Source organism: Plectrocnemia conspersa, unplaced genomic scaffold, assembly GCF_051122295.1.
Source record: "Plectrocnemia conspersa isolate PC_06_02 unplaced genomic scaffold, ASM5112229v1 ptg000006l, whole genome shotgun sequence".
NCBI lineage: Eukaryota > Metazoa > Arthropoda > Insecta > Trichoptera > Polycentropodidae > Plectrocnemia > Plectrocnemia conspersa.
The window spans coordinates 9,069,785-9,097,538 of record NW_028277170.1 but is presented as its reverse complement, the minus strand read 5'-3'; the positions used below and the strand labels follow the sequence as shown (position 1 = coordinate 9,097,538).

At 26.2% G+C, this 27,754-nt stretch overlaps 1 protein-coding gene across 1 annotated transcript in view; it reads right to left on the bottom strand.

Moving 5' to 3' along the window:
- The window catches only part of LOC148234172 (uncharacterized), a 31,067-nt gene extending 7,886 nt beyond the window's left edge, over window positions 1–23,181 (bottom strand). Inside the window, exons 1-4 of the mRNA XM_088188377.1 lie at window positions 21,671–23,181; window positions 21,360–21,570; window positions 18,900–19,389; window positions 17,087–17,538 (exon numbers count right to left, since the gene is read on the bottom strand). Of these exons, the coding sequence (XP_088044503.1) occupies window positions 17,087–17,538; window positions 18,900–19,389; window positions 21,360–21,570; window positions 21,671–23,181 (2,664 nt within the window). The remainder of the gene's footprint in view (window positions 1–17,086; window positions 17,539–18,899; window positions 19,390–21,359; window positions 21,571–21,670) is intronic.
- Window positions 23,182–27,754: the final 4,573 nt, after the last annotated feature.

Sequence of the window (27,754 nt, the reverse complement as noted above, 5' to 3'; positions counted from 1 at the left end):
CCATATTTTAGGTGAGTTTAATTTAATACAACAACTATAATTTTTATTTCAATAAATATTTTTTTTGTTTCATGTAAACAATAATATTATATATTGTAAAACTATTTGCTACCTATTTTTGATTGCTGTTTAAAGTTATGGTGCCTGTTCAGATAATATTTAATTCAGATTGTAAGTAATTAAAATACATTTTTTTCAACTTTATTTCTAGGTGTGTTTATTATAATTTATCAACAATCATTATTATTTTATTAATCATTTTTTTGTTTCAGGTAAACAATAAAATATAATGAAAGTATTTGCTACTTATTTTTGATTGCTGTTTAAAGTTATGGTGCGGGCTTAGATAAAATTAAATTCTCTCTCACACCCTAACTTTAAACAGCGGTCAGAATCGCGCTTTAGAGATAAAAAATACGCTTATAAATGGCCCTTCATAAAAGAAACAGTTTGTAAGTAATTAAAATTCATTTATAACTTATCAACTATATTTTTAGGTGTGTTTAATATAATTTATCAATATTCATTTTTTTTTAATTAATTATTTTTTTTGTTTCAGGTAAACAATAATATATAGTGAAATTATTTGCTACTTATTTTTGATTGCTATTTAAAGTTATGGTGCGGGTTTAGATAAAATTAAATTCTCTCTCACACCCTAACTTTAAACAGCGAAAAAATTGCTTCAAAGAAATACAAAATACGCTTATAAATGCCCCTTAAGAGAAGAAAAAGTTTGTAAGTAATTACAATACATTTATTAATAATCAACCATGTATGTAGGTGAGTTTTTTATAATACAACAAATATGATTTTTATTTTATTAAATATTTTTTTTGTTTCAGGTGAACAATAATATATTGTGAAATTATTTGCTACTTATTTTTGATTGCTGTTTAAAGTTATGGTGCGGGTTTAGATAAAATTAAATTCTCTCTCTCACCCTAACTTTAAACAGCGAAAAGAATAACTTCGTAGAAATACTAAATACGCTTATAAATGTCCTTTAAGAGAAGAAAAAGATTGTAAGTAATCACAATACATTTATAATTAATCAACCATATTTGTAGGTAAGTTTAATATAATACAAAAAAAAAATCATTTTATTAAATTTTTATTTTTAAATTACATGTTTCAGAAAAACATTTATATATTTTAAAAGTATATGTAATTTATTTTTGGTTGCTGTTTAAAGTAACAGTGCTAGGTCAGATTATATTAAATTCTATCCTGTACTTTTACTTTAAACAGCAGTCGAGAATGCACTGTATTAATAAAAATAATGCATTACATCCTTTTCAAATATTAGAAATATATAAAGATGATAACTATATTACAATAGTATTAATTTAATATTTTATTATTTCAGATAAATAGTAATTAATTGTAAAAGTATTTATAACTAAATTTTGATTGCTGTTCAAAGTTACGGTGTGAGTTTAGATAAAATTAAATTCTAACTTGTACCCTAACTTTAAACAGCGGTCAGAATTGCACTGCAGAGATAAGAAATACGTTTAAAAAAGTTTCTTCGCAAAAAAATAAGTTTGTAAGTAATGGAAATACGTCTATTACTCATCAATTAAATTTTCAGTTGAGCTTAATATATTTCAATAAATGTAAGTTTAATAGTATACATTTTACCTTTATTAATTTTTTGTGACAGATAAACATTTTTATATTTTTGAATTATTTGCTACTAATTTTAGATTGCTGTTTAAAGTTATGGTGCCTGTTCATATAATAATAAATTCTGACTAGCTCCTTAACTTTAAACAGCGGTCAGAATTGCGCTGTAGAGATAAAGAATACGCTTGTTAATGCCCTTTCATAGAAAAAATAGTTTGTAAGTAATGACAATGTATTTATTACTTGTCAACCATATTTTCAGGTGAGTTTATTATAATAAAATAATTATAATTTTTATAATATTCAATTTTTATTTTTAAATTTCTTGTTTCAGATAAACAATTACATATTTTTTAAATTTTTGCAAAATATTTTTGATTGCTGTTTAAAGTTATGGTGCCGGTTTAGATGATATTAAGTTCTGACTAGCACCCTAACTTTGAACAGCGGTCAAAATTGCGCAATTGAATTGAAATACGAGTATAAATGTTTCTTCATAGCAGAAAAAGTTTGTAAGTAATTACAATTTATTTAAAACAATCAACCATATTTTAGGTCAGTTTAATATAATACAACAACTATAATTTTTATTTTATTAAATATTTTTTTTATTTCAGGCAAACAAAATTATATTGTGAAATATTGGCTACTTATTTATGATTCCTGTTTTAAGTTATAGTGCTTGTCAAGATAATATTAAATTTTGACTAGCCCCTTAACATTTAACAGCGGTCAGAAGCCCTTCATAAAAGAAAAAGTTTGTAAGTAATTAAAATACATTTATTACTTATTAAATATATATTTTTAGGTGCGTTTAATATAAATTATCAAAAATGAGTATTATTTCATGAATTATTTTTTTTGTTTCAGGTAAATAATAATATATAGTAAATTTATTTGCTACTTAATTTTGATTGCTGTTTAAAGTTATGGTGCGGGTTTAGATAAAATTTAATTCTCTCTCACATCCTAACTTTAAACAGCGAAAAGAATTACCTTGTAGAGGTAAAAATTACGCTTATAAATGCCCCTTAAGAGAAGAAAAAGTTTGTAAGTAAATACAATACATTTATTATTAATCAACCATATTTGTAGGTGAGTTTAATATAATACAAAAAAATAACATTTTATTTAATTTAATTTTTGTTTTTAAATTTATTGTTTCAGATAAACAATTTTATATTTTTAAAATATTTGCTATTTATTTTTGGTTGTTGTTTAAAGTAACAGTGCTAGGTCAAATTAAATTGAATTCTACCCTGTACTTTTACTTTAAACAGCGGTCGAGACTGCACCGTATTAATAAAAATAATGCATTACATCCCTTTAAAATATTAGGAATATATATAGATGATAACTATATTACAGTAGTATTATTTTGAAATTTTATTGTTTTAGATATCTAGTAATAATATAAAAAGTATTTATAACTTATTTTTGATTGCTGTTTACAGTTACGGTGTGAGTTTAGATAATATTAAATTCTAACTCGTACCCTAACTTTAAACAGCGGTCAGAATTGCACTGTCGAGATAGGAAAAACGCCTAAAAAAGCTCCTTCGTAGAAAAAAAAGTTTGTAAGTAATGGAAATATGTTTATAACTTATTAAATATATTTTCAGGTGAGCCTAATATAAAACAATAAATATAATTTTATATTATTTAGTTTTTCTTTAATATTTTTTTGTTACAGGTAAACATTTATATATTTTTAAATAAGTTGCTACTTATTTTTGATTGCTATTTAAAGTTATGGTGCCTGTTCAGATAATATGAAATTTTGACTAGCACCCTAACTTTAAACAGCAGTCAGAATCACGCTGTTGAAATAAAAAATACGCTTATAAATGCATCTTTATGGAAGAAAAACTTTGTTGGTAATGACAATATATTTATTATTTATTAATCATATTTTCAGTTGATTTTATTATAATACTATAATTATAACATTTATTTTATTTAATTTTTGTTTTTAAATTTATTTTTTCAGATAAACATTTATATATTTTAAAAACATTTGTATATAATTTATGATTGCTATTTAAAGTTATGGTGCCTGTGCAGATAATATTAAATTCTGACTAGCACCCTAACTTTGAACAGCAGTCAGAAACGCGCTGTAAAAATAAAAAATACGCTTATAAATGCCCTTTTATAGAAGAAACAGTTTGTAAGTAAATAAAATATACTTATTAATTATTAACTATATTTTTATGTGTATTTATTATAATTTACCAAAAATCGTTATTATTTTATTAATAATTTCCTTTTGTTTCAGGTAAACAATAATATATAGTGAAATTATTTGCTACTTATTTTTGATTGCTGTTTAAAGTTATGGTGCGGGCTTAGATAAAATTAAATTCTCTCTAACACCCTAACTTTAAACAGCGGTCAGAAACGCGCTGTAGAGATAAAAAATACGCTTATAAATGGCCCTTCATAAAAGAAACAGTTTGTAAGTAATTAAAACATATTTATTACTTATCAACTATATTTTTAGTTGTGTTTAATATAATTTAACAACAATCAATATTATTTTAATAATCTTTCTTTTGTTTCAGGTAAACAATTATATATAGTGAAATTATTTGCTACTTATTTTTGATTGCTGTTTAAAGTTATGGTGCGGGTTTAGATAAAATAAATTCTCTCTCACACCCTAACTTTAAACAGCGATAAGAATTGCTTCGTAGAGATGAAAAATACGCTTATAAATGCCCCTTAATAAAAGAAAAAATTTGTAAGTAATGACAATATAAATTTATTTATTTTGACCATATTTTCAGGTTAGTTAAATTTAATACAACAGCAATATTTTTTACTTTATTTAATGATTATTTTTAGGTAAACATTAATAAATTGTAAATTTATTCAATACTTTTTTGGATTGCTGTTTAAAGTTATGAAGCGGGTTTAGATAATTTTCAATTCTGTCTTGTACCCTAACTTTAAACAGTGGTCAGATTAAATCTGTAGAGATATAAACTACCCTTTTAAATGCTCTTTTATAAAAGAATAAGGCATAAAGTAATTACAATATATTGAAAACATGTAACCAAATTTGTAGGTGAGTTTATTATAATTTAACTGCATTCATTTTTATTTTTAAAATTTTCTATTTATTTTTTTATTGTTTCAGATAAACGATAAAAATTTTAAAACTTGTTTGTAAATTTTTAATATTGCTGCTTAAAGTAACAGTGCCAGGTCAGATTATATTGAGTTCTACCCTGTACTGTTATTTTAAACAGCGGTCGAAAGGGCACTGTATTAATAAAAATAATGCATTACATCCCTTTATAATGGTAGAAATATATACAGATGATAATTATATTACAGTAGTATTATTTTAAGCTTTATTGTTTCAGATAAATAGTAATAAATTGTTAAAGTACTTCTAACTATTTTTTTGATTGCTGTTTAAAGTTACGGTGTGAGTTTAGATAATATTAAATTCTGACTAGCACCCTAACTTTAAACAGCGGTCAGAATTGCGCAATCGATTTGAAATACGATTATAAATGTTCCTTCATAGCAGAAATAGTTTGTAAGTTATTACAATTCATTGATTACGAATCAACCATATTTTAGGTAAGTTTAATATAATACAACAACTATAATTTTTTTTTTATTAAATATTTTTTTTGTTTCAGGTTAACAATAATATATTGTTAAATATTGGCTACTTCTTATTGATTGCTGTTTAAAGTTATGGTGCCTGTTCAGATGATATTAAATTCTGACTAGCACCCTAACTTTAAACAGCGGTCAGAATCGCGCTGTAGAGATAAATAATACGCTTATAAATGGCCCTTCATAAAAGAAACAGTTTGTAAGTAATTAAAATACATTAATTACTTATCAAATATATATTTTAAGGTATGTTTAATATAATTTATCAACAATCAGTATTATTTCATTACTTATTTTTTTGTTTCAGGTAAACAATAATACATAGTAAAAAAATTTGCTACTTATTTTTGATTGCTGTTTAAAGTTATGGTGCGGGCTTAGATAAAATTAAATTCTCTCTCACACCTTAACTTTAAACAGCGAAAAGAATTGCATTGTAGAGATAAAAAATACGCTTATAAATGCCTCTTAAGAGAAGAAAAAGTTGGTAAGTAATTACAATACATTTATTATTATTCAACCATATTTGTAGGTAAGTTTAATATAATACAAAAAAAAAACATTTTAATTTAATAATTTTTTGTTAATAAATTTCATGTTTCAGATAAACATTTATATATTTTAAAAATATTTGCCATTTATTTTTGGTTGCTGTTTAAAGTAACAATGCTAGGTCAGATTATATTGAATTCTACCCTGTACTTTTATTTATAACAGCAGTCGAGACTGCACTGTATTATTAAAAATAATGCATTACATCCCTTTAAAATATTAGAAATATATACAGATGATAACTATATTACAGTAGTATTAATTTAAAATTTTATTGTTTCAGATATCTAGTAAGAAATTGTAAAAGTATTTATAACTAATTTTTGATCGCTGTTTACAGTTACGGTGTGAGTTTAGATAATATTAAATTCTAACTCGTACCCTAACTTTAAACAGCGGTCAGAATTGCACTGTCGAGATAGGAAAAACGCCTAAAAAAGCTCCTTCGTAGAAAAAAAAGTTTGTAAGTAATGGAAATATGTTTATAACTTATTAAATATATTTTCAGGTGAGCCTAATATAAAACAATAAATATAATTTTATATTATTTAGTTTTTCTTTAATATTTTTTTGTTACAGGTAAACATTTATATATTTTTAAATAAGTTGCTACTTATTTTTGATTGCTATTTAAAGTTATGGTGCCTGTTCATATAATAATAAATTCTGACTAGCACCCTAACTTTAAACAGCGGTCAGAATCGCACTGTAGAGATAAAAAATACGCCTATAAATGCATCATTATGGAAGAAAAAGTTTGTTAGTAATGACAATATATTTTTTATTTATCAACCATATTTTCAGGTGAGTTTAATAAATTACAATAATTATAACTTTTATATTATTTAATTTTTGTTTTTAAATTTATTTTTTTAGATAAACATTTATATATTTTAAAAACATTTGTATATAATTTATGATTGCTGTTTAAAGTTATGGTGCCTGTTCAGATAATATTAAACTCTGACTAGCACCCTAACTTTAAACAGCGGTCAGAAACGCGCTGTAGAAATAAAAAATACGCTTATAAATGCCCCATCATAGAAGAGACAGTTTGTAAGTAATTATAATATATTTATTAATTATCAACTATATTTTTCGGTGCATTTATTATAATTTACCAGCAATCGTTATTTTTTTATGAATCATTTCTTTTTGTTTCAGGTAAACAATAATATATAGTGAAATTATTTGCTACTTATTTTTGATTGCTGTTTAAAGTTATGGTGCGGGTTTAGATAAAATTAAATTCTCTCTCACACCCTAACTTTAAACAGCGGTCAGATTCGCGCTGTAGAGATATAAACTACGCTTTTAAATACTTCTTCATAAAAGTAAAAGGCATAAAGTAAAAATAATATATTGATTACATTCAACCAAGTTTTTATGTAAGTTTATTATAATTTAACTATATTAATTTTCATTTTAAAAATTTCTATTTATTTTTTTATTGTTTCAGATAAACGTTAATGGTTTGTAAACTTGTTATTTATTGATTTTTATTGCTGTTTAAAGTAACAGTGCCAGGTCAGATTATATTGAGTTCTACCCTGTACTGGTCTTTGTAACAACGGTTGAGACTGCACTGTAATAATAAAAATAATGCAATACATCCCTTTAAAATATTATAAATATATACAGATGATAACTATATTACAGTAGTATTATTTGAAGTTTTATTGTTGCAGATAAATGGTAATAAATTGTAAAAGTATTTATAACCAAATTTTGATTTCTGTTTAAAGTTACGGTGTGAGTTTAGATAAAATTAAATTCTAACTTGTACCCTAACTTTAAACAGCGGCCAGAATTGCACTACAGAGATAAGAAATACGCTTAAAAAAGCTTTTTCGCAAAAAAAAAGTTTGTAAGTAATGGAAATATGTCTAATATTTATCAATTATATTTTCAGGTGAGCTTAACATAATAAAATAATTGTAATTTTAATAGTATTAATTATTCCTTTATTAATTTCTTGTTACAGATAAACATCTATTCATTTTTAAAATATTTGCTACTAATTTTTGATTGCTGTTTAAAGTTATGGTGCCTGTTCATATAATAATAAATTCTGACTAGCACCCTAACTTTAAACAGCGGTCAGAATCGCGCTGTAGAGATACAGAATACGCTTGTAAATGCCCCTACATAGAAGAAAAAGTTTGTAAGTAATGACAATATATTTATTATTTATCAACCATATTCAATATAACAAAATAATTATAATTTTTATAATATTTGCTTTTTGTTTTTAAATTTCTTTTTCAGTAAAAAAATTATATATTTTTAAAATTTATGCAAAATATTTTTTAATGATGTTTAAAGTTATGGTGCCTGTTTAGATAATATTAAGTTATAACTAGCATGCTAACTTTAAGCAGCAGTCAAAATTGCGCAATTTATTTGAAATACAAAAATAAATGTTCCTTTATAACAGAAAAAGTTTGTAAGTAATTACAAATTATTTATCACGAATCTACCATATTTTAGGTCAGTTTAATAAATTATGTACAACTATAATTTTTATTTAATTAATTTTTTTTTTGTTTCAGGTAAACAATAATATATTGTGAATTTTTTTGCTACTTATTTTTGATTGCTGTTTAAAGTTATGGTGCGGGCTTAGATAAAATTAAATTCTCTCTCACACCCTAACTTTAAACAGCGATAAGAATTGCTTTGTAGAGATAAAAAAAACGTTTATAAATGCCTCTTAAGAGAAGAAAAAGTTTGTAAGTAATTATAATACATTTATTATTAATCAACCATATTTGTAGGTGAGTTTAATATAATACAAAAAAAAACATTTTATTTTATTTAATTTTTGTTTTCAAATTTCTTGTTTCAGATAAACATTTACATTTTTTTTAAATATTTGCTATATTATTTATTTTTGGTTGTTGTTTAAAGTAACAGTGCTAGGTCAAAGGATATAATTCTACCCTGTACTTTTACTTTAAACAGCGGTCGAGACTGCACTGTATTAATAAAAATAATGCATTACATCCCTTAAAAATATTAAAAATATATACAGATGATAACTATATTACAGTAGTATTATTTTGAAATTTTATTGTTTTAGATATCTAGTAATAACATGAAAAGTATTTATAACTAAATTTTGATTGCTGTTTACAGTTACGGTGTGAGTTTAGATAATATTTAATTCTAACTTGTACCTTAACTTTAGACAGCGGTCAGATATGCTTTGTAGAGATGAGCAAAACCCTTGAAAAACTTCTTCTCAAAAAAAAAAGTTTGTAAGTAATGAAAATATTTTTATTACTTAGCAATTATATTTTCGGGTAAGTTTATTATACTAAAATATATGTAAGTTTTATAGTATTTAGTTTTTCTTTATTAATTTTTTGTTACAGGTAAACATTTATATATTTTAAAATTATTTGCTACTTCTTTTCGATTGCTGTTTAAAGTTATGGTGCCTGTTCAGATGATAATAAATTCTGACTAGCACCCTAACTTTAAACAGTGGTCAGAATCGCACTGTAGACATAAAGAATACGCTTGTAAATGCTCCTTCATAAAAGAAAAAGAAAGTATGTAATGACAATATATTTATTACTTATCAACCCTATTTGTAGGTGAGTTTAATATAGTACCAAAAAAAAAATTTTATTTTATTTAATATTTTTTTGTTTCAGGTAAACAACAATATAAAGTTAAATTATTTGCTACTTCTTTTTGATTGCTGTTTGAAGTTATGGTGCCTGTTCAGATAATATGAAATTCTGACTAGCACCCTAACTTTAAACAGTGGTCAGAATCGCGCTGCAGAAATTAAAAGTACGCATATAAATGTCCCTCCATAAAAGCAAAAGTTTGTAGGTAATGACAATATATTTAATACTTATCACCCATAGTTTCAAGTGAGTTTTTTATAATATATTAAACATAATTTTTATGTATTTATTTTTTGTTTATTAAATTCTTGTTTCAGATAAACATTTATCTATTTTAAAAAGATTTGCTACTTATTTTTGATGCTGTTTAAAATTATTGTGCCTGTTCAGATTATATTAAATTTTGACAAGCTTCCTAACATTCAACAGCGGTCGGAATTGCGCTGTAGAGGTAAAAACTACGCTTATAAATGCCCCTTTATTGAAGAAAAAATTTATAAGTTATGACAATATATTTAAAACTTAGCAACCTTATTTTCAGGTAAGTTTATTATATATTTTGAACGTTAATTTTGATTTTATTAATTTTTTTCCAATTATTTTATTGTTTCAGATAAAGGTTAATAATTAATAAAATACATTTTTACCTTTTTTTATTGCTGTTTAAAGTAACAGTGCCAGGTCAGCTTATTTGAGTTCTACCCTGTACTGTTACTTTAAACAGCGGTCGAGACTGCACATTATTAATAAAAATAATGCATTACATCCCCTTAAAATATTAGAAATAAATATAAACAAATAATATCTATATTATAGTAGTAAAAATTTTTATTTTATTGTTTCAGATAAACGTTAATAAATTATAAAAGTAATTCTAACTCATTTTGGATTGCTGTTTAAAGTTACGGTGTGAGTTTAGATAATATTGAATTCTGACTCGTACCATAACTTTAAACAGCGGTCAAAATTGCGCAATTGAATTAAAATACGATTTTAAATATTCCTTCATAGCAGAAAAAATTACAATACATTTATTACTAATCAACCATATTTTAGGTGAGTTCAATTTAATACAACAAATATAATTTTTATTTCAATAAATAATTTTTTTGTTTCAGGTAAACAATAATATTATATATTGTAAAACTATTTGCTACCTATTTTTGATTGCTGTTTAAAGTTATGGTGCATGTTCAGATAATATTTAATTCTGACTAGCACCTTAACTTTAAACAGCGGTCAGAAACGCGCAGTAGAGATAAAAAATACGCTTATAAATGGCCCTTCATAAAAGAAACAGATTGTAAGTAATTAAAATACATTTTTTTCAACTTTATTTCTAGGTGTGTTTATTATAATTTATCAACAATCATTATTATTTTATTATTCATTTTTTTGTTTCAGGTAAACAATAATATAAAGTGAAATTATTTGCTACTTATTTTTGATTGCTGTTTAAAGTTATGGTGCGGGTTTAGATAAAATGAAATTCTCTCTCACACCCTAACTTTAAACAGCGAAAAGAATTGCTTCATAGAAATACAAAATACGCTTATAAATTCCCCTTAAGAGAAGAAAAAGTTTGTAAGTAATTACAATACATTTATTATTAATCAACCATATATGTAGGTGAGTTTAATATAATACAAAAAATAACATTTTTTTTTTTAATTTTTATTTTTAAATTTCTTGTTTCAGATAAACATTTATATATTTTAAAAATATTTGCTATTTATTTTTGGTTACTGTTTGAAGTAACAGTGCTAGGTCAGATTATATTGAATTCTACCCTGTACTTTTACTTTAAACAGCAGTCGAGACTGCACTGTATTAATAAAAATAATGCATTACATCCCTTTAAAGTATTAGAAATATATACAGATGATAACTATATTACAGTAGTAATAATTTGAAATTTTATTGTTTCAGATATCTAGTAATAAATTGTAAAAGTATTTATAACTAAATTTTGATTGCTGTTTACAGTTCCGGTGTGAGTTTAGATAATATTAAATTCTAACTCGTACCCTAACTTTAAACAGCGGTCAGAATTGCACTGTAGAGATAGAAAAAACGCCTAAAAAAGCTTCTTCGTAGAAAAAAAAATTTGTAAGTAATGGAAATATGTATATTACTTATCAATTAAATTTTCAGGTGAGCCTAACATATTCAATAAATGTAAGTTTATTAGTATACATTTTTCCTTTATTATTTTCTTGTTACAGATAAACATTTATCTATATTTAAATTATTTGCTACTAATTTTAGATTGCTAGTAAAAGTTATGGTGCCTGTTCATATAATAATAAATTCTGACTAGCTCCTTAACTTTAAACAGCGGTCAGAATCGCACTAAAGAGATAAAGAATACGCTTGTTAATGCCCCTTCATAGAAAAAATAGTTTGTAAGTAATGACAATATATTTATTACTTATCAACCATATTTTCAGGTAAGTTTATTATAATAAAATAACCATAATTTTTATAATATTCAATTTTTGTTTTTAAATTACTTGTTTCAGATTACCAATTATATATTTTTTTAATTTTTGCAAAATATTTTTGATTGCTGTTTAAAGTTATGGTGCCTGTTCAGATAATATTAAATTCTGACTAGCACCTTAACTTTAAACAGCGGTCAGAAACGCGCTGTAGAGATAAAAAATACGCTTATAAATGGCCCTTCATAAAAGAAACAGTTTGTAAGTAATTAAAACATATTTATTACTTATCAACTATATTTTTAGGTGTGTTTAATATAATTTACCAACAATCAATATTATTTAAATGATCATTTCTTTTGTTTCAGGTAAACAATTATATATAGTGAAATTATTTGCTACTTATTTTTGATTGCTGTTTAAAGTTATGGTGCGGGTTTAGATAAAATTAAATTCTCTCTCACACCCTAACTTTAAACAGCGATAAGAATTGCTTCGTAGAGATGAAAAATAAGCTTATAAATGCCCCTTAATAAAAGAAAAAATTTGTAAGTAATGACAATATAAATTTATTTATTTTGACCATATTTTCAGGTTAGTTAAATGTAATACAACAGCAATATTGTTTACTTTATTTAATGATTATTTTTAGGTAAACATTAATAAATTGTTAATTTAGTCACTACTTATTTTTGATTGCTGTTTGAAGTTATGGTGCCTGTTCAGATAATATTAAATTCTGACTAGCACCTTAACTTTAAACAGCGGTCAGAAACGCGCTGTAGAGATAAAAAATACGCTTATAAATGGCCCTTCATAAAAGAAACAGTTTGTAAGTAATTAAAACATATTTATTACTTATCAACTATATTTTTAGGTGTGTTTAATATAATTTAACAACAATCAATATTATTTAAATAATCATTTCTTTTGTTTCAGGTAAACAATTATATATAGTGAAATTATTTGCTACTTATTTTTGATTGCTGTTTAAAGTTATGGTGCGGGTTTAGATAAAATTAAATTCTCTCTCACACCCTAACTTTAAACAGCGATAAGAATTGCTTCGTAGAGATGAAAAATACGCTTATAAATGCCCCTTAATAAAAGAAAAAATTTGTAAGTAATGACAATATAAATTTATTTATTTTGACCATATTTTCAGGTTAGTTAAATGTAATACAACAGCAATATTGTTTACTTTATTTAATGATTATTTTTAGGTAAACATTAATAAATTGTTAATTTAGTCACTACTTATTTTTGATTGCTGTTTGAAGTTATGGTGCCTGTTCAGATAATATTAAATTCTGACTAGCACCTTAACTTTAAACAGCGGTCAGAAACGCGCTGTAGAGATAAAAAATACGCTTATAAATGGCCCTTCATAAAAGAAACAGTTTGTAAGTAATTAAAACATATTTATTACTTATCAACTATATTTTTAGGTGTGTTTAATATAATTTAACAACAATCAATATTATTTAAATAATCATTTCTTTTGTTTCAGGTAAACAATTATATATAGTGAAATTATTTGCTACTTATTTTTGATTGCTGTTTAAAGTTATGGTGCGGGTTTAGATAAAATTAAATTCTCTCTCACACCCTAACTTTAAACAGCGATAAGAATTGCTTCGTAGAGATGAAAAATACGCTTATAAATGCCCCTTAATAAAAGAAAAAATTTGTAAGTAATGACAATATAAATTTATTTATTTTGACCATATTTTCAGGATAGTTAAATTTAATACAACAGCAATATTGTTTACTTTATTTAATGATTATTTTTAGGTAAACATTAATAAATTGTAAATTTAGTCACTACTTGTTTTTGATTGCTGTTTAAAGTTATGAAGCGGGTTTAGATAATTTTCAATTCTGTCTTGTACCCTAACTTTAAACAGCGGTCAGATTAAATCTGTAGAGATATGACCTACCCTTCTAAATGCCCTTTTATAAAAGAAGAAGGCATAAAGTAAATATAATATTTACAAAACATTCAACCAAATTTGTAGGTGAGTTTATTATAATTTAACTACATTCATTTTTATTTTTAAAATTTTCTATTTATTTTTTTATTGTTTCAGATAAACGATAATAATTTTAAAACTTGTTTGTAAATTTTTATTATTGCTGTTTAAAGTAACAGTGCCAGGTCAGATTATATTGAGTTCTACCCTGTACTGTTATTGTAAACAGCGGTCGAAACGGCACTGTATTAATAAAAATAATGCATTACATCCCTTTATAATGGTAGAAATATATACAGATGATAATTATATTACAGTAGTATTATTTTAAGCTTTATTGTTTCAGATAAATAGTAATAAATTGTTAAAGTACTTCTAACTATTTTCTGATTGCTGTTTAAAGTTACGGTGTGAGTTTAGATAATATTAAATTCTGACTTGCACCCTAACTTTAAACAGCGGTCAGAATTGCGCTGTAGAGATTAAAAATACGCTTATAAATGCCCCTTTATAGAAGAAAAAGTTTGTAAGGAATGCCAATATATGTATTACTTATTAAGCATATTTTACGGTGAGTTTAATATATTAAAATAACTATAATTTTCATAATATTTAATTTTTGGTATGAAATTTCTTGTTTCAGATAAACAATTATATATTTTTTTTAATTTTTGCAAAATATTTTTGATTGCTGTTTAAAGTTATGGTGACTGTTCAGATTATATTAAGTTCTGACTAGCACCCTAACTTTAAACAGCGGTCAGAATTGCGCAATGGAATTGAAATACGATTATAAATGTTCCTTCATAGCAGAAAAAGTTTGTAAGTAATTACAATTCATTTATTACGAATCAACCATATTTTAGGTGAGTTTAATATAATACAACAACTATAATTTTTATTTTATTAAATATTTTTTTTGTTTCAGGTTAACAATAATATATTGTGAAATATTGGCTACTTCTTTTTGATTGCTGTTTAAAATTATGGTGCCTGTTCAGATGATATTAAATTCTGACTAGCACCCTAACTTTAAACAGCGGTCAGAATCGCACTGTAGAGATAAAAAATACGCTTATAAATGCCCCTTCATAGAAGAAACAGTTTGTAAGTAATTGAAATACATTTATTACTTATCAACTATATTTTTAGGTGTGCTTAATACAATCATTATTATTTAAATAATTGTTTTTTTTTGTTTCAGGTAAACAATAATATATAGTGAAATTATTTGCTACTTATTTTTGATTGCTGTTTAAAGTTATGGTGCGGGTTAAGATAAAATTAATTCTCTCTCACACCCTAACTTTAAACAGCGATAAGAATTGCTTCGTAGAGATTAAAAATACGCTCATTAATGCCCCTTCATAGAAGAAAAGGTCTCTAAGTAATGACAATATTTTGATTACATTTAACCAAATTTTTAGGTGAGTTTATTATAATTTACCAACTTAAATTTTTATTTTATTAATTTAATATTGATCATTAAATTGTTTCCGATAAAGATTATTAATTTGTAAATTGTTTTTAAACTTTTTTTTTTTTTGAATTATAATATATTTATTACATTTAACTAAATATTTAGATGAGTTTATTATAATTTAACTACATTAATTTTTATTTTAAACATTTTCTATTTATTATTTTATTGTTTCAGATAAACGTTAATAATTTGTAAAATTGTTTTTTAACTTTTTTTTATTGCTGTTTAAACTAACAGTGCCAGGTCAGATTATATTGAGTTCTATCCTGTGCTGTTACTTCAAACAGCGGTCGAGACTGCATTACAATCCTTGTAGACGCAAAAAATACGCATATTAATTGCCCTTGATGACAATATATATTTATTTTTTTTATTTATAGATTATTTAAATTATAAAACAGCAACATTAATTTGTATGGTATTTATTTTTAGTTTGATTTTTATATATGTAAGGAACTGTTTATTTTTATATTTTGGTTTTCTGTTTAAAGTTATTGTACGCGGTTATATTATAGAAAGTTTTACCCTGTAGTATAGCGGCGCTTTAAAGAATAAAAAATATGCTTATAAATGCCTACTTTATTGAAGAAAATATTTGTAAGTAATGACTATATATTTATGACTTACCAACTATATTTTCAGGTGAGTTTAAACGTATTAACACAACAATAATTTTTATTTTATTTATTTATAGTTTGGTTTTAGATTGTTAGGAAGTAATTATTTTTTGGTTTGATTGCTGTAAAAGTAACAGTATCCGGTAAAATTCTGTTTAGTTCTACTTTGTTCTGTTACATTAAACGGCAGTCAAGACTGCTATGTATTAATAAAAATAATGCAAATAGCTGACTCTTTACAGAAAGTAAAATTTGTAAGTAATGGCATTACACGTAGATGTCAAGATTATACTGTGAAAATAAAATTAATACAAAGAACTGTTAGTGTACATAAGAAATAATAAATAATAAATGACAATCTCCATTGTTATTCTAGCAGTATTTTTAATTTTAAAACATTTTTATTTGAGTTTAACGCAATTACATATTTCTGATATATTTATTAGTGACTTACATGTGTTAACAATTCAAGTTAAAAAATATATTTTGACATGTGATTTATTTATTTAATATTTATAACAGTTGTAAATACGTTTGTAACAATTGTATATCTTGTTTTGTTTCTTGTTTATTCAAATTTAAATATTTGTCCTCTATTTGGTGCACCATAACTCCATGGGACTTTGTGTGAAGAATCTGAAAACGTTTTAATTGTCATATGTAGTTTTCTTTTTATTGTACATTATAAATAAATATTGTGTTTATTATAATAAATATTTCAATATGCTACAATATGGCTTTTTATTATTTTGGATTATAAAGTATAATATAATAACATACATTTTTAGAGGGTGTACAAATATAAGAAGCAAATAGCCCAGAAATATTTTGAGATTTTATTTTGTAATATTGGTATATTTTTAATATAATTTTTATATTTTAAATAAAAAATAAAATATGTACTAATTAAATAATTACATAATAAATACTTCTTGGCACTGAGGCTTTAGTGTAATCGGACATTATATTGAATTATTAATAAGTATAATATATTTTTGTCTTTGAATATTTTTTTAAATTAAAAATATATTGAATTCCCTACTTTAGAAGTATAACACAACAGTAAAACAGTTAATTTAAAACTAGATAGTTTGTAAATAGGAAAAAATATTACCAAAACATTTCTTTTATACAATCGTTCCATGTTTAATATATTTTTAATTGAAGTTTCTGAATTTTTAAACAGCAGTCTTGGCCTTATATCACTGTACTTTAAATCCCACAAGATTATCCCGTAGTTGGATAAAGTTAAAAATACATAAGGGTTTTCGTTCGACCAGTGAGTCCTGGCTTTACCATACCAACTGTTCTGGTTTTCCGAATTAAAAGGTAGAATACTCAAAAGTGTATCTTTCATAGAAACCACGTTGCTAAAGCACTTTTTTAATTCACTGTTGTTAAATTCGTCGTTTTTGTACAATGTATAGTTTTCGAAGCAATTGAAGCTCCTCTTTGGCCTGACGCTTTTCGAGGAATACAGATGTATGGTGTTATCGTTGCAAGTAGCCAAATAGTATGGTAAGTTTACAGGACACGTTTCTACACTGACAACATGAGACCCTTCATCTGAAATATAAATTTATTAAGGTTAAACTTATTTGTAATTACTAAGCTTTTACATCGTGGCTACACAAGTTCATTTTAGTTTTTAAAAAATAATACGTAAAAAAATAAAATAACATTTTTCAGTAGGATTTTATTTTGCAAAGTAATGACACTTTTAATTTTTACATTGGCCGCCATTTTGTAAAAAAAATTTATATATTTTTTTCATACCAAACGTATAGGGGGTACTCAGTAGTTCTATTCGATTCTAAAAATGTAATTTTTAATCTTTAAAACCAAGCAGTTAGGAGCGTTAACTCTTCTAAAAGTCTCAAAATGGCTCGTATGGGGGTCCGATCGAACTGATACATTGCTTGTTTTGAAGCAAAAAACTATTTTTTTTATATTTTATTTAGATGTAGTTTAGGCTTACCATATTTTTAAATTACAATTGAAAGTCTTTTGACATAAATATTATATTGTTTATATTTATCTTTTGTTGTAACTTGACAGGCTAAGTTGGGATTCCAATCCCGGGATCCTGAATTTTTCAATACCTGATGAATTCCGGTATTATGAAACATAATTCCGAAATTTTCAGTATTGATTGATTTATCAAGCACAATCGAATTAATATTAACAAAATCGTTATATTTCGTGTACATATTTGCGCGAGTTGCACGTGTCTTCTGTGGAACACTGGATACTCGCCGATAATAAATTATTTATTGCGTTTTGCATTGATGATAACATCGAATATAAAAAATCATTGTATTTAAATGAATTTCGAGGGCGAAAAATATAAAATAGCAAAACTAGAGCTCATCAATAATGTATTAATAAATGTCAAACACATAAAAATTTTAAAATAATCTCAACATCCTGGATCGTAATGGATGAAATTTATTAAATATAAATAAAGAACTTATTAAATTCGAATATAGATTATCTGATTATCTTCTTTATCTCAGTTTGTGTTTTGATACAATTAAATATATGTATATCCTATTATTTTAATATGACTAATATTTTTAACTCTTAAGTACTTTATCGTAATATTGACAAAATATTATTAAGAGAAGTTTGGTCATATTTCTTTTTGATTGCATTTTTAGATAAATATTTTGTAAATGTTTTCTATCTATAATGCATATCATAATGAAAAGGTATCTGTCAAGCTTGGCTTAACACATTCTGTCAATATGAACATATACATTCGAAAGAACCCACAATAAAACCAATTATATATATTAATTTATATAAAATGGTTTTGAAACATTATATATATTAATTGTTTTCCTTTAAATTAAATAAAACGAATATAGCCTTAAATTAAAATGTGATATATACATATATTTGTAATAAATTAGCATGCAATTTACCTTGACAGGATGACACGACAGGCTTAGGTTTTGAGCTTCCCAATGGGACGTTATAAATATTACGTTCGTTACCCACTATCAAAAGGCTATCATCATACACAAAATGGATGACTTTCCCGCAAATCACCACTTCATCTTTAACTTCCACGCTACAATCCAAATTAACATCATCAAGTCTTGAATAAGATATATTATCTTCAAACGGCTCGTATTCGTCAAAGTCTTCTTCGCTAAACGCTCTAAAAATGCCTCTTTTCTCTTGCACTTTTTTTGCGTATCGTTTTTTATTTGGTATGACAACCGAAGGGCACCTGATCTTACAGCCCGTGAAATCGTTTAGATCTACTGTCTTATTCTTAATCAACGATATTCTAGTCCAATAGGCATCGTTTGTATCAAAGATGGACACATTGGTTGTGTTAAAGCTGTCTTCATATCTTCTAGCTATTGTCCAAACGTTAAGAAATCCAAACTCGTGCAATGTGACTATCTACGATTAACAGAAAATATACATATAGTTAAAATGTGTACAATAAATACATTTTTGTTAAAAATGCATTTTAAATCATTTACAATATTAACCAACTAAAATCATATGTATGCATTTTTTAAATTTTACATTGTAAGCATACGTAAAATCATGAATATTAGAAATAGGGGATCACGTGTAGAATAATAATAATTGATGAGCTTAGAATTTTATTCTTATTATTAATATAAAAATTATAAATTATTTTCACAATATACCAGTTGATATTACGGCTATGAAAATATGTGCAACACATTTATATGTAGATGTTTGTCTTTCAAAGTACAAATTAACTCTTGACGACTTAATATGATGACATGACTGGACTAAATTTTTGTCTGTTTTTGTTAAACAGTCTATTATTTCAAAATAACGCATCCATTATTTATTTAAATTGTACTATAATACAATAAATACTGTTTTAAATACACAAAATGTTCCGAAAAAGCATTGCAACGCTAGTCAATTGTGCTCGAAATTTATTTTTGCTGGAACTTTTAAATTTTAATGTTTTTATGTACAAATGCTGGGAAAAATCTATTAGTAATAATGACTTCCCCAGCGCTAAAATTTTTGATCGCATGAAGCACAGTTATATAATGTACTTTTACATAATAAAAAAACAAAATATTATTTTTAGGTCGTACTTTACACTTTACAATAAAAGCTTTAGTAGTTCGTAAATATTTAAAATTATATCAATACAATATAAGTGTAAATATATATTAAAAAACTATAAAACTTTAAGGTAATTTATAATGTTATGTTAATACTAATTTTGGCTCCAACTGTAATAAAATAATAAAAAAATTACCTTTAAATTAAAATTATGATTTTTTAAAAACATTAAAATGATTGACTCTAACTTACAATTATATTTTTTAGAGAATATATAGTAAAATATAATTTCGTTTCCATATTACATACATCGTCTCTTGATAACATTTTTAATATGTTTTTAAAGACTGATTTCATTATCATTAAATAAAGGAGGTGATGTGAGTTGATAATATATTTAAAATGTGACTATAATGACATCATAAAAATAATGTGATTTAAACAATGTACTAAGGTGTAATTTGTATTATACATAAATTAAAAATATTCCTCTAAATACAAATTTTTAATTTTTAACTCCAACTTAAAGAATGATATTTATAAATCTCTTCAAATATGAATAATGCCATGAATAAAATTTTAACATGTACGATAAATATTGTATAAAATAAGCTCACCCCCCAGTAAGTCAGAGCTAAAATACAAACTAAAGAAGATGGCGATTTTATTAGCGAACTAGTGGAAATGGCCGAAAACTGTATATAAATATGTAAGAAGATTTCTGTACGATGCGCTAGTTCATAGCGTCCTCCAATATAGCTTCATTTTCTAGAATCTAAGAGGAGCGAAGTACTTTTTGTTGCTATATCTGTACAAGAGTATCTGTATTTGTATATTAGTGCCTCTATGCTAGGAGCGTTGGGATACAACTCATTACATTTTAGGCATAGCATCTACTCAATGAATTTTAAAATACTAGAGATAAAATTATGGAAAACGAAGATACAATAACTAAAACGTTAGTTAAACTCCCAAACAAATTTCCATTTATAAAAAAACTATTTTCGGTACAAGGTACTATTGCGTGCAAACATTCTTAATTATAAAATACATTACAAATCAATAATTAAATAACCAATTAAGACATTATTTTCATAATTACGTCAATTGACTAAGTTATAAATAAATACTGCTTTAATTCACATTATTTTGTGGACGGTTAATTTACTACATTTTCTACATTAAAAGTAGACTTTTTGAACCAATTGGGACAAATAAAGTATCGCAGCAAATTGAGCATTTCTGAAGTTAAAAAAACGCTTGCTAAATCGCTAGTATACTTACGACTTGCATTTTTTATATTTTTTATTCACCTGTATGGACTCGGATGGACACTTTCTGTGATCTTTCAAGAACACCACATCAACGACGGGCCCTCGGAAGTTACTCCTTGTCTTCGACATGTTGCACGAGTGATAGGAGCACTTTTGTAAAACTGTTTCTTCGGGTAAATTAAGACTACGATTTGATTGTGGCGCAGCGTGCATTGCCTCATGCTCCCGCAAATCCCACGCGCACACATTTCTGAAATGTAAAATTTATTATTTAGAGAAGAAGATATAATGTAAAGATTAAATATTAAAAAGATTTTTACCAATGCACTACTACATTAAAACAGACTCACCCACTCTCCACACCGGCCACCAATATCCTATCTTTCAGAGCGCAACAATTGACAGTCTCACTAGTAATGGCAAACCTTACAAGATCAAAGATATCTTTGTGTAACGTCCACACTCCAATCAAATCTTCTGCTAACTTTTGCGGATGAATAGTCATAAACATATCTTCACTGACAAAAAACTTAGATATAGGACGAGTTTTAACGAACTCTTCCATCGGTTCGTTCAATGCAAATCGACGATGATGTGGCGACTCCCCTGACTCCTTCAAATAGTCCAAAACGGAATTCCCCACTTTTGCCAAAAACCTGGACAAAGGAACGAGTGCCTCTTTCTGCAGTCTGCTTCTCATACGTTCAATATCGTTCAGATCTATCGAAGAATCAGGGCCACTTCCATTCTTTTGATTCACGTAAGACTCTAGCGGTGTTATGGAAGAAGAGAATTCAATCGGATGTTGACACCACACGTCTTTGCTAGTGATAGGCTCAGTTTGTAATTCTGCATTGATCTTGTCATCGTTCGTTTGACAACGCGTTTGTGTGGTGTCGCGTTTACCATAAACAGCCATAAAAGTATCATAAGTCATTGGAAACATTTCAAACAATGAGTACTGTATTTCATCCAGTTTGATCAATCTTTTGAGATCGTCCACTCTTTGATCGATCTCCTTCTTGGCAAATTTGCCGCTGATTAAGGATGAAGAAACACCCGTAGAATTCTCATCGAACCCTTCGTCTGTGAGAGAGAAATGCGGTACAACGTTAAAATACACAACTTGCTCTTCAACAGTCTTATCGACCGCTTTGACTTCTTCAAAATTTCCAGAATCTGCTTCGGCTTTAGAAGATACCCTGCTGCTGGACTCGCTTGATGCGTAAGATTCAAAATCTGAGTTATACGAGTCGAAATCATCTTCGTAAGACACTGAATCGCTCTTCGTCGACGATTCTTGAATTTCTGCGACTTTGTTCTCCAGTGGTATGAAGAATGCTTTCGGTTCAGCTACGGGCGTAGATGGAATATGACTGGCCTCTGATTGGGTCGTCTTAAGAACTTTAACTTCGTCCACCTTCAACGTCCTAGTTCTATACCTTTTATGATTATTCAAGCTCAGTTCCAAATCAGACGAAACGGAATCATCGCACAGAATATCAATCTTCTTCTTTTGCTTCGGCGAATTCACGGTGACATTGGTAGGTTTACTGGTGACTGTACTAGTTTTAGTACTCGCCTTTACAGGTTTCAAAGTTTTCTTCTTGTCTTCCACTGGCTTTACTGTACGTCGTGAAGAAGATGATTGATGAGAACTCGAAACCTTTCCGACGGTCTTACTGAGAGCCTTATTAATTTCAACGCTGCTCTTATCATTTTTAATATTTTTGTTCAGTGTAGTTTTTGTACTCTTTTCAACGCTTTTTACAGTTGCTTTCTTCGTCGTTTTTTCATCTTCTTTAGTTTTTACAGTTTTCTTGTCTGTTATTGTTTTAACTTTCTTAGACGTAACAGACATCTGTAATTAAATGGAATAAATTAAATGAGAAGCGTTCAAAAATAAATAAGCTAATTTTAATGCAAATAAATATACTATTAATTCTATTATATATTACTGATGAAATATACCCACAAACTTATACTTTGTTAATACAAGACGGACGTGTCATATAATTGTTACACTTGTCGGATAAAAAAGACTTATGAGAACTTTACGCTCTACGACTAAATATTTGTAATATATAACTAACTCGCCTCATATGTAGAATTACAATCAAATTTAGGATATACATAATCTATACAAATATTTTTAAATTTTTTTTATATATTTTATTACAAATTTGACCATCATAACTTGACAGGCTTCCTCATTGTATAATTTAAAAAAACAGTTATGCTGCACATAAAATAGATGAGCATAATCTCACATATTTTTTCCAGCTCCCCGTTACTATCGCCGAAAACATCCTTGAATTTGGCAAATTTGTTGAGCACCCTCAAGCGATGACGTCATGACCGCAACGAGTAAAAATAAGAACCGCGATCGCTACTTTATGGCACTCTAAATTTGCGAGCATTAACGGGTTGTCGACACCGACCCTTAGCAACTTTAAAAATTGCTTTATTGAATAGTCTCTACGCCGGAATGCAATGAATTGTATCCCAATGCTTCTAACAACAATGCATTAGGGTACAAATACGGATACGACCCATACTCTCTCTTGTAAAGATCTCAGCAATTTTATATGTATGAACGAATTTACGAAATGGGTCGGTTAACTACCGTTCAACTATTGTGTACTTCAATGAGGTAAATTTCCACCTCTCTGTGTATGTCAATAAGCAAAATTACAGCATATGTGACAAGGAAATTATCATGGGATTAATTCATACTCGAAAAGTAACTGTGGTGTCATTGTGTTCAGATGGCGTCATTGAGTCTTACTTTTTTGAAAACTAAGGTCAGATTATAACATTCAATGATGAGCGCTAAAGGCGCAGGATTACAAATTATTTTTGATAAAAATCGAAAATATTTATGTGAAAGATATGTGGTTCCAATAATATGGCGCAACTTGCCAAGCATCGGGTGCAACGTTGAATGTTTTACGTGAAACGTTACCAATTCGCATTCATTTACATGATGAGCACCTAAAAACCAACATATACCAAGGTATAGCCGAGATACTGACCGAAATCTACGAAAAAGTCATCGAAAATTATATCAAACGGATCAGCTGCTGAAAAGGCTGCAGAGGTGGCCATTTATTTGATAATATTTTTCATAATTAATAATATTCGTCAAATGTTCGATTATTAAAAAATAATTTGATATCCTCAAATTTGTGTGTTTTTTTTTAAGTTCGGAAACTAAAGTTTGATCGCCTTTTATAAAAAACGTTTAATATTGTATTTTATGTATTTCATTAATAAATATTGTATTTCATGTATTTTATTAATAAATATTATAAGGATGCTATTTGTGGATGACATATTACTATATTGTGTGACTGATAATATAAATATTATAATAGTATATGTAGTTAATACATTTAACGAAAACTTCAGTGAAGTTTTCATAAGCTATAAATTCGTATGTGAATAGATTTAAATATTTAGGTGAAATTATTTATAATAATTCAGGTATTACATTTTATATATTAAGAAAAAAATGTATATATCAAGTTGGAATATATAATATCAAGGATGAAACATATTAAGTTTATATACCAAACGTATAACAATATCAACCATATTATTTTAAGCCAATAATGTTTAAGCAGAACTATTTCAAAAATTAAAATAAATATAAAATTATAAAAAGAATAAAATATCCCTTTGATAAATATAATGCATATAATATTTTGATAAATATAATGCAATAAATAATAGTATGTAAACTATCATTTAAGAAAATTTACGAATAGGAAAGATAAAATACGTGTTGAATAAGTTATATTTAGTTAAGATGTTGTTGTAATCTTGTAGATATAATAATTAATATCATACATATAAATAATATATCATAAGATATAATGTTAATATATATTAATATAATAATAAATATCATACATATAAATAATATATGCACATATATAGAAAATATCAAAAGTGGCATGACTAAGCATAACGTCAAATTAAAATGTATAACAAATCATTATATGTATTATCACTTAGTGCTATCAATTCCAAAGTTTACTCGTTTGTATAATATGTAAATGAAAGAAATGGTACAATAGCTAAACAAGGTATTGATACATTTTCATATAAGATATTTTTGCAATGATACGTTTTACTGTTAAAAAATATAATAAATTGAAGGAAATATTGATTTATTAATTTATATAGTGACACATCTTAAAATATAACTTATTAATATTAACTTTAAACTGAATGAGACATACATTTTAAACTAGCTACGTTCTTTGCAACACAAGACTCTACGGTGTTTATACATCAGGTTTCTATAGTTACACTCGTGTCAAATAAATTAAGCCATCACCATAGCAACACAAGGCGCAAACATGTTTTTTTTTTAATTTATTAGCTAGGCCTGTAGACAGTTTTGTTTCATCATACACTAAGTTTGATTATTTATATTAGATAATAGCTAATTGTAAAATATAACAATAAAAATCGAGAGTCCAATTAAAAATATAACATAAATACAAAAGCAAAAACAGTTATTATAGCACGATTTTGTTGCTTTATTTATTTAGAAATGGTACAAGGAAACGCCTACGACTGATTTTAAGGGCACACAAAAATATTAATAATTTCACAGATAAAATTATATTAAAATTGATTGTATTCAATATATTATATTATATTATATTTATTCCATCATACTATTGAGAGGTGCTTTTGTGATTTTATATATATGCAAGTAGGGATTCCAATCCCGGGATCCCGGATCCCGGGATCCCGGGATCCCGAACGATTTTCAATACCCGATGAGTCCCGGGATTATAAAACATAATCCCGAATTTTTCGGATTGATCGATTTATCAAGCACAATCGAATTATTATTGACAACATCGTTATATTTCGTGTACAAACTTGCGCGAGTTGCACGTGTCATCTGTGAATCTTTGAGGCTGTGAGTCTGAACGTTCTTTTTCAGCAGCAGGCTGCTTAGGAACCAAAATCAGATCAAGGCTAAATGATAAAACACTTGATGCTTTGATTTTACTTCGTGAGTTTTATTCAAAATAATGTTTTCAATTAATTGTGTCTATGAATGTACATATGTACATACATTGTCAAAAGTTCATTTTTTTCTTCTCAAATAAATATATAAGACCTTTCCTTTTTTATTTTTATTATATTATTTTCTATTTAAAGCCCAAGACTAAACTTATACGTACTTTATACATTGTACGTTATAAAAAACAGATGTAAAAATATATTGTATTATTCATTTTAAATTATTTTTATCAATAAAATAACATGAAAATTATCCCGGGACTGGTCCCGGGATCCCGGGATCGACTAATTGCAATACCGAAATCCCGGGATCAAAATTTTGGCCCGGGATTGGAATCCCTATATGCAAGTATATGGGGTTATGATCGCTCGCTTAATCTCAGATTTTTCAAGTCGCCAGATATAATTTACTTAAAAAGCACTGTTTTAGAAGATCCTCCGTTCTAAACTCATAAACCTATTGATTTGGTCTGTACTAAGATGTATTTTAATTTTTACTGAAATGTATTTTAATTTGGCAAAAATATGCTAGAATCTCATAATAAACATTAAAATTACAATCTATCACCAAATTCATAATAAATTTGTGAATTAATTTGATTCAAAATTACGACGTACAATATTAAAATTAATTCTGCAGTCAAAATATGAAGGTTTTATTTTTATTAAAACATCAGACATTTCATATAAACGTCGATTAGCAAAAATTATAAGATATTTAAATTTTATAATGGAAAGTATATGGTGAATGAAAGCTTTATAGATTTTATAAATACGACGAAAAAACTTAAGAAATATCACCAAAAGTTAATAAAACACGAAAATATTTGCGAAAAGTTTTATGTCTAGGACAAGGGAAGTAATATTTTTCTAGTAATTAATTAAAAAGAAAAGCAGTTTTGTGAGATTTTTTCTATATTGTTCGCATAGTTTAGTCTTGTTTATGCAGCATCATTAAATGTTAATGTTACATTTTTAAAACCATAAAGGCCTTTTTAAATACACTTTTTTCGTCTGCTAGTAAATAGCAAAAACCTTTATGATTTAAGAATTATGTTAAGGGTTTATGATGATTTGATAATTGAAATATTGAAGACGAGACAAATATTTTGATATATGCGACAGAAATCAAAAATAAGAAGGAAACTTTGTTAGGCATTATGATATAGAATACTTAAATCTTGATTTTACTCTAGCCCTTGAAAGTAAACTATCTCCGCTGCTCTTGGGTATAATATAAATTAGGAGTAGCCAACTTGTATATTGTCGAGATCGACTTTCTACATAAAAAAAATAGTCACGATTATTCTCGTAATATTTAGCACATTGAAACCCAATATAAAAACACTACAAATGGTTTTATAAAAACTTTTGCTTATTTTGAT